Source organism: Mus pahari, chromosome 18, assembly GCF_900095145.1.
Source record: "Mus pahari chromosome 18, PAHARI_EIJ_v1.1, whole genome shotgun sequence".
Lineage (NCBI taxonomy): Eukaryota > Metazoa > Chordata > Mammalia > Rodentia > Muridae > Mus > Mus pahari.
The window spans coordinates 751,673-760,821 of NC_034607.1; the positions used below are offsets into that span (position 1 = coordinate 751,673).

The 9,149-nt window shown below is 46.8% G+C and overlaps 1 protein-coding gene across 2 annotated transcripts in view; it reads right to left on the reverse strand.

Annotated features, from left to right (window-relative positions):
• LOC110335979 (zinc finger protein 709-like) overlaps nucleotides 1-2,829 on the reverse strand; it is a 12,015-nt gene extending 9,186 nt beyond the window's left edge. Inside the window, exon 1 of one of the 2 annotated variants that reach the window (XM_029531391.1) lies at nucleotides 2,687-2,829. In XM_029531391.1, coding sequence (XP_029387251.1) covers nucleotides 2,687-2,769 — 83 coding nt within the window. In that variant the 5' untranslated portion in view covers nucleotides 2,770-2,829. The remainder of the gene's footprint in view (nucleotides 1-2,686) is intronic. The other variant, XM_029531390.1, reaches the window with a different exon arrangement.
• Between the last annotated feature and the right edge of the window lie 6,320 nt (nucleotides 2,830-9,149).

Here is a 9,149-nt window from a genome sequence, read left to right on the forward strand (position 1 = left end):
TACACTCCAGGGCATCCCTGATGTGCAGAAGTAGTTGGACATTGGACAGTGAGATAGTCTCTGGAGCATTCAGGGTTAAATTTAAAAATCTTTACAAAACATAAGAATATCTCAAAAGGATGAAGAAAGTGGTTTTAGAACAAAGCCTATAGCCCTGAGTGATAACCTGTATCCCCAAGGATCTGCTAACTCAAGAAGCCACTGGGGAACGAGCAACCCCGGCTGTGTGTGCTCTCCCTCATCTCCCTCAACGCTGGTCTGAAAGACATGCATGCAGCTTTGCTCCTCTCACAGACAGAAACCACTGTTCTGAAAAATAGCTCCTTGGGCTGAAGAGATGTCTCTGTGGTGAAGAGAACTTGCTAGTCCTCCAGAGGACCAGTAATCCCAACAGGGTGGTAACTCCCTGTATTTGTGAGGTCACCGTGTTTGTAATGTAGGACCACGCATGCCGCAAATTCCTAACAATTCCCTGTTTTCATTCCAAACCCAAACTCTTAGCCTCAACAATAAACACCTAAACTGATCGGGAGGCACACGGTATTTAATGGATTTCCTTAAGTCTCTTCATGCTCTAGGGATACCCAACCGGATCCAATTCTTCATGTGACCCTAAAGACAGAACGCCCTCAGAAGAGAAAATGGCCTCCTGATCAGGCAGCTAACTTCGGCACCCTTCATCATACCAAGCTCCCACCTTTTCTTTTCTTCCGTTTACCCATATTCCACACTCTTTCCTGCTCCCTATGAGAGTATAGTCCTCGTCAGCTAAACTCTAGGGAAGCTTGCAGACCTATCACTAGGGGCCTTCTACTGCAATACCCCTCTCACACATGGTCTCCACCTACCTCTATCAAAAATTTGCATTTTAGCCGGGCAGTGGTGGAGCGCACGCCTTTAGTCCCAGCACTTGGGAGGCAAAGGCAGGCGGATATCTGAGTTCCAGGCCAGCCTGGTCTACAAAGTGAGTTCCAGGACAGCCAGGGCTATACAGAGAAACCCTGTCTCAAAAAACCTAAATAAATAAATAAATAAATAAATAAATAAATAAATAAATAAAAATTTTGCATTTTGAACTAACACTTAGAAAAACTCCAAGGACAGTGACTGTTCTGACAGAGGCCAAGTCCACTCGTCCTTGCATGTGGACATCCCTTTTCAGTGAGTTTGGCAATGTCAGGAAGACTTGCAAAGTCACAGACTTACTCCTAGTTCTAGGCACTCTGTGCCCAAGGACACAGATGACAGAGCTCAGAGGAAACATCCTTTAATTCTGTGGCACTCCTATGAAAAGCAAGCACCTTTGGGTGACACCGAGCCAAGGTGAAGGTTGGGCAGGGACACTAGGTCACTCTGCTGTGACAGAGCTAGCCTAGAATAGTGTCACCTTGGACAACAACCATACAGACCTGACTTGCTACCGAGTATCCGTACCAGGAAAGCGGGGCTGTTTACACAAGTCCAGCTTGTTTACACAAATAAAAAAACACAACCACCAGCTGCCAGCACACCAAGAGACATCAACTGTGTCAATAAGTAGCAAGATCTGAACACATACCAGATCATACCAGAAATGTCAGACACAGGAGCGTTTGGTCCACAACGGATAGACCAAACTTACCTGAGACTAAAAGACCAAAGAGTGACAGGGTCAGCTGTCAAAGCCAGCAAACTTGTCAACTCCTGGATCACCATGTCCCCCACTACAGCAGTTTCTTTGTGGCAAAACATTCAGCCCACCTGAAAGTCACCATCCAATAGCCTGCCCTCCCAAGAGGCATTTGGCCTCTCTGTACCTACAGTGCCAAGACCTATCTGGTCCCCTGGAGACTCCCCCCTCACCTACCTCAGCTCTCTACCTGTGTCTTCAGGACAGACAGATTCTTCAGGCTCTTTAACTATTTCCTAGCCATTTGTAACCTGTGTTGTCTCTGGTTGTGTGAAATGTCCCCGTGTTATCTGCTGGTTGATGTTAGTGATTCAAACTGGATTAAAAGGGCTAGGTGTGGTAGTGCACATCTTTCATCCCATCACTGGAAAGGCAGAACCAGACAGATCTGTGAGTCCAGTGCTAGTCTGCTCTGCCCACACAAGAGTTGTATATTAGATATCTTGCGTATCAGGTATTTACATTATGGTTCATAACGGTAATTTACATTATGGTTCATAACGGTAGCAGAATTACAGTTATAAAGTAGCAACGAAGGTCACTGCTCTATGGGCATTTATTCCAGAAAGGATGGGGCCACTCGCTGCTCCAGTGTGTCTCACCGCTCCACCGCACCCCCACCCCTCGCCATCTCTCTCTCAACACTGAGAATCACAATGCGCTCTGGGTAGCTGCGCCCTGAGACACTGCATAGAGTGTGTCGAGATATTCAGGGGAAGACGAAGCAATTATAGGACTCGTGTCCTAACCTTCACCATCCACGCAACTCCACCTCCATCCCCGGTAGAAGAGTCCCAATCCAACTCCCAGGGTTGGCTCCCCGGGACCCCAGAAGCTGCAGCGCTGAGCGCTCAGGGAGGGAGAGACCACCGCTCTGTCTGATGGACCAGCTCCACCCAGCGGCAAGACCCAGCGGAGCCAGATGAGACTGCTGCTGATTCAGCTGTCTTGGAAGACCTGCTCGCATTGCGGTCTCGGTCTACTGCGGCAGCATCCTGCCCACACAACCGAACGTACCATTTCCCGCCCCCGGAGTGTCCTGGTGTTCTCCTGCGACTCCTGCTGTCAGTGAAGGCGACTCTGAAATCTAGGCCTGGCATCTAGGACGTACTTCCAAATAACACCAACATGCCTAATTTGGGGGGTTAAGGAAACAGACCTAGGGCAGACAAATTCCCTCATGTAAGAAGCCTACTCCTCATTGGACACTTCAGGCACTAAAGTAATAACCATTACCCTGATAGGCCAGCGAGTCTAACCTTTATCCGGATAGGCCAGCGAGCCCTCTGGTCCTGGAGCGCTAGTGACAGGACATACAAGTTTTACTAGGCAAATTAGCAAGCAGATTACACACTCCAGACCCTTGCGTTCTATCCCTGTTTGGGTGACAGTGTGCATGTAAGCGAAGTTTGTCCTCTTGCTTGTAACAATCCACAGTGGGCAGTTCCTAATTCTTCCTCCTAAGAATGGGGTCAGAGCAAGAGAATTCCAGACTCTGGTCATGGAGACAACTCAAAGAGCTGCTTTGAGCAGGATTTGGAGAAAGTGCCTTATTAAAGGAAACGCCTCTGCCCGCTCTCATCTTCCCACATCTCACCACTATACCGCCAGTCTGCGCAAGACTTTGGGAAATATTCTACCAATAAAATTCACAAAAATAGGCAACCTGATTTGTCTCTCATCTTGCAGTTTAAATAAATAAATAAATAAATAAATAAATAAATAAATTACCCAGAAAACCAGAAAACTGGGCCTGTTGAAATCAGGATCTTCCTGCCCTGTTCTCTACTGCAGAAACTGATTTTCAGATCCCTTGTGATGTGTTCAGGTTTGGAGGCCTTATTTTCTCAGACCAATAAACATCTGCTCTTGCTGGGTGTTAGGGTTTGTATTAATTAGGGTTTTATTACTGTGAAGAAACACCGTGGCCAAGGCAACTCTTATAAAGGACAACATTTAGTTGGGTCTGACTTACAGTTTCAGAGGTTCAGTCCATTATCATCATGGTGGGAAGCACGGCAGCATCCAGGCAGACACGGTGCTGTAAGAGTTGAGAGCCCCTCATCTTGATCAGAAGGCATCCAGGAGGAGACTGTCTTCTCCAGGCAGCCAGGAAGGGATTCCCTTCTGCACAGGGCAGAGCTTGAACACTAGGAACCTCAAAGTCCACCGCAACATTGACACACTTCCTCTAACAAGCCCACATCTCCTAATAGTGCCACTCCCTGGGCCTTGCCAAGCAATTCAAACCACCACACGGTTCTTTAGCATAACAGAATACACACACATACACACACACACACACAGAGAGAGAGAGAGAGAGAGAGAGAGAGAGAGAGAGAGAGAGAGAGAGAATAATTTATAGATTGTGGTCAAATTAGTCTAACAATGACTGACTACGAACAGAAAGTCCAAGAATCCAGTAGTTGCTCAGAACACAAGGCTGGATGTCTCAGCTGGTGTTCAACTGATATCAGAATCACAAAGAACTAGGCTCTAATGCCAGTGTAGGAATAGACTTGCCAGCAAGGCAAGAGCAAGCAGGCAAAGAGTAAAAGCTTCCATCTCCCATGTCCAGTGGAAGCAGAAGCCCACATTAGATCTGGATTAAAGATCTGGACTCAAGGTATGTCTTCCTATCTCAAGAACAGGATTTAAAAGCATGCATTTTCTCCATTCAAAAAAAATCTAGATTATAGGTGTGTTTTTCTACCTTAGAGATCTGAATTAGATGTGTCCCATTGACAGTCAAGAGTACCCATGGACACTGTTACCATGGGTCTATTCTTGTTTTTTCCTTTGATGACTTTCTTTCTTATTAGACAGTTTTTTTTCCTTACCTCAGAATTTGGAATGAGGCAGGTGGCTTTTTTGATCCCATACTCAACCAATAACATAAAAACACACAAACAAGCAATGCATGTCATTCAAGTCACCAAATTATGGAGAAAGCAGAATTTATACAAAAAACTGGCTCAAAATAATAGCAAAAAAAGGCGCAAAAATACACATTAAAAAAATTAAACCATGGGACTGGAGAGATGGCTCAAGTGGTTAAGAGCACTGACTGCTCTTCCAGAGGTCCTGAGTTCAAATCCCAGCAACCACATGGTGGCTCACAACCATCTGTAATGGGATCTGATGCCCTCTTCTGGTGTATCTAAAGACAGCTACAGTGTACTCACATACATGAGATAAACAAATTAATCTTTAAAAATAAAACTTATAAAAAATTAAACCCTTAGATGTGATAGTACAATGGATTGTCCCATACATTTGTGAGAAAGATTCAGACCAAGCTCTGTGAGTTCAAGGCCAACCTGGTTTACATAGTGAGTTCTGTGATAGCCAGGGCTACATAGTGAGTTTTTTTTATCAAAAAATGATAGGAAAAAAAAAAAAAAAAAAGAACCCGACTGCTCAGCTTAACCCCTTGATTTATGATGTTGCAATAGAACCCCAGACCTTAGTTGGCCCTCAGACCTTAGCACAACTGACTCCATGATGGAACTGTAAAATTCAGCAAGCAGAGAGTAAAATCTACCAAAAACAAAGTACTACTCCATCAGAGTCTGTAGTTCTGAGAAAGTCTCTAAATGTACCAACCTTGCTTTTTGGTTTTTTGAGTTCTGTTTCTGGCTAACTGTTCTTACTAACTGAAGTATATCAACCCAGGACATGTTTCTTGTGCATAAAATCTTACCTTGAGAAAGATTGAGAACTATACTGGGATCCCAAGTACGCAGTGAAGTTGCTGGGCAGCAAATAAAGATTTTTCTATTAGCTAATGCCCATGTCTGAGCAGTCTCCTCTGGTGGATATCACACAACAGTGTCTCCTACAAACATTTACAACTGTCCTTCCGACGAATGACACATGGCACCTGGCCCTGCATGGCCAGTGTAAACGGAGTATTGGGTGCTAGAAAATCTAGCTCTCCCCTCAAATAGAAACCCCATACAAATGGTCCAGCAGGAAGATTAAATAGCCTCTCGCTCCCCTGCTATAGAAGCCGCCTATGTTCTCTGAGTAATGCACTGAGTTCTGTTCCCTGGCAGGCAGCTGGGGCTCTACAACCATGCATTTAATAAATCATCTCGTATTCTGTTTATCTTTGTTAGGTCCAGAGCAGCCCCCAAACTGCAGTGCTTGTTGACAATGGCCTAAAGGCTGGTTTCTGTTTACCAGAGAAATAGTTCTCCTCATCCTTGCTAAAGATCAACTGCCTCAAGCAGGAGCATCAAGTTCCCCATCAATCCTAACAGCTCAATTCAATCCCATCCTGTTGACATATTGTAAGACCCTGACCCTCAGTCAGTGGGACTTACTTCAAGATGCCCCGAGTGAGACACCGAGACACGGATAGATACAAAAGCAAGAGATTTATTTTCAGGTGAGTTGGGGTTGACCCTCAATCAGTCCCTCTAGGCTAGTGACAAGAAAGTGACCCAGAATGGCTATTACAAACAGGTTTTATACTTTTTAGGGGCACAGGTTACATCAGCAAGGTGAGAGTTCAAACTTATTGGCTAAGCATATTGACCTTTAACTCTATTGGCTAGCAAGCATGACATGCATTTGAACTCCACCTGGGACTTTCCAGAGGGTCAGGTAACTGTCAGTATATTTAGAGAATTTTTACTCAAGAATGTTCCTGTGGGTGGAAAATGGAACTTGGCCTAGCCTTGACCCCAGGTGGGAGGGGTCAGCTGTAAGGAGGGTGTGGGACTGAAAAAGTCCTGAGGGTCCCTCAATATAATGTCTGCTTGCTTTGCTCCATTTTGCTGCCCTCAACCCTTAGAGATAGCCTTAGCGGTACGGGCATGGCCACCAATAAAGCTTTCTTCCTACCCACAGAGTGGTCCGGTTTGGTGGTCTCACTGCACACTGGCTTAAAATCTTTTTGCTTAATTCATTACAGTCAGCGTGTTACTGTCCTGTCAGCATTGTCTGCCACTGGTCAAATATAAGAAACCAACATTTAAAAGTGAACCAAGAGAGAAAAAAGGAAACCCCCCACACTCACAAGGTCACCTTCCCAAGTTTGAGGTCCAAATTGATACTAAAAGAAGCCCTAGAGAGGATCTTTGCTGAATGGTCAAGGACACATAAGGATGGGACTGTGAAAGCCTGCAACCCACCCACTCCTGTCCCCAGGATCAGAGGGCACTGCCTCTCCAAACCTGCATACTTATCAAAAGGACCTTCTCACTGTAAGAAAACATCAGCAAGCTGGGTATGGTGTGGTGCAGTTAGCACTTGGGAGGCAGAAGCAGGTGGATGTGGGACTGTATAAGGCAGCCTGTTTTCTGGTGGAGCTAGGTTTAAACCTCGGAGACCCAGCAGCTTAATCTGCAAGGGATAGAAGGCCAGTTTGCCATGCTCCCAGACACTAGGCTCCCGAGAGGAGGCCCCAGCTCCATAATTCTGTGGCCTTCAGTCACATAGGCTGCCCAGACTCTACCCATATAGCTACCTGGCAACAGCCAGGTATGCTCCTCCCCACAGTTACCTGGCAACAGCCAGGTAGGTCCAGCCCACTATAAAAGGGGCTGCTGGCCCCCTCCTCCCTCTCTTTCTCTCTTGCCTCTCTCTTGCCCTCTTGCTCTCTCCCTCTCTGCCTTCCCTCCCCCCATCTCTACTTTATTCTTCTCCCCCCTCGCTGCCTTTCTACAATAAACGCCTTAAAACCGTAGACTGCCTCTTCTCATGGGGATCCACCATGCTGGAACAATGGAGCAGGTCTTCCCCCTAAAGAGCCCTGTCTAACCTCCGCTCCAGCCACAGCTGCCACCCAACCCAACCCAGCCCCCGAGCAAGCTAAGGACTCTCCTCCCCCTGGGACCCAGCCAGAGCTCTCTCTTCTGCCCCGGGCCAGGTGGACACTCTGTTCTCAGCTCTTCTGCGACATCCACCTGTGTCTGCAGGGTCTGAGAGCTAGAACCTGCTGTCCCTGGCCTCCGTGCAGGCCCAGAGACCTGGAGCCCCACTCTGGAAGGTTCCATGGGGACCTCAAACTGCGCTTCCCCACCCCCGAGCGGGGACCTGTGGCTTCTCACAGCCAGATGCCCACCCAGCAGGGGTGTGCTCAGTCCAATTTCCCATGTCCTGCCTCACCCAGTCGCCCAAGCCTTGGGCTGGATACTGGGACCCTATTTTTACCCCACAGGTGGATTTCTGAGTTTGAGGCCAACCTGGTTTACAGAGAGAGTTTCAGGAGAGCCAGGGATATGTACAGAAACCCTGTCTCAACAAAACAAAACAACAAAACAAACAAACAAAAACAAGGAAAGAAAGAGCTGAGAGAAAAAAAAATAGATCCAGTTTAACTTCCGCAAAAAGAGAGCAGACTTTTATGAATCTCAGAGAATGGTAGTTAGCCTGAAGTCCTCCAGCTCAGCATCTCAGTACAGAACGAGCCTCGCAGGCCCTGAGAATCCGTGTTTCTGGTGGAGAAACTCCTCTCTGTTTTTAAAACTGCAGTGTGAGAGATAAGCCAGATTTGGGGAAGAAAGGGCCACACGATGGGGGCTGGCTGCTTTTGGGAGAATCCACAGGAAACATTTCTTGACGTCTCGGGCCTGTCTAATGGTCCTGATTTGGGGTGGGGGTTTCCATTTGCTGGGATCAAAGAAATGAGACTTAGCCTAAGAACTGTCCTTTTGTGTTGAGACTCCGTTTTGATCATAAGGTGAAATAAGTTCAAGTTCCCAGGCTCCGGGGGCATTCCAGATGGTTGTTCTTTTGTTCCCCAAACATAAGGTTGCTTCTCACCACGAAAGAACAGATGATTCTGACTGGCGGAAGATGTTAACTGTAACTTGGCACGGATATTTGTGGTCTTCAAGCTTTAAAATGCTGTAACGCTCTGGCTCCGGGTTGCAGTTCAGCCCCACCATCTGTGCTGTGGCCCCGGTCAGTCAGGAGCAACCTGAGTACAACGCATTTTATGTCATCTGCTTAAATACTTACTAAGATGCATGTGTGAAGATGCAGTTAGCTCCCAGGTCTACGCTGTTATCCCTGACCGGTCAGTTTTTGCTGCCAATTCAAATAAAGATCTTGCTTTGCTGGATCTTGCTTTTCTCTTGTGATGGCTTGGGTTGTTTCAGACTTACAGACGCCAACACTTTAAACATTCTCACTTGGGAATACAGAAAACCTTAGTCCACAAGACCCATACCTTAAAAGGCTTTTTAAAAGCCTGACAGTCACAGACACTTTACATTTCAAAACTAACGCAGTGTCCATAAAATCCCAATACTCCAACAGCTACCACCTCAGTCCTCACCTCCTCAGTCCTCACCACCTCAGTCCTCACCACCTCAGTCCTCACCTCTTCAGTCCTGACCACCTCAGTCCTGACCACCTCAGTCCTCACCTCCTCACCACCTCAGTACTCACCTCCTCAGTCTTTACCACCTCAGTCCTAACCTCCTCAGTAATCACCTCCTCAGTCTTCACCTCCTCAGTCTTCACC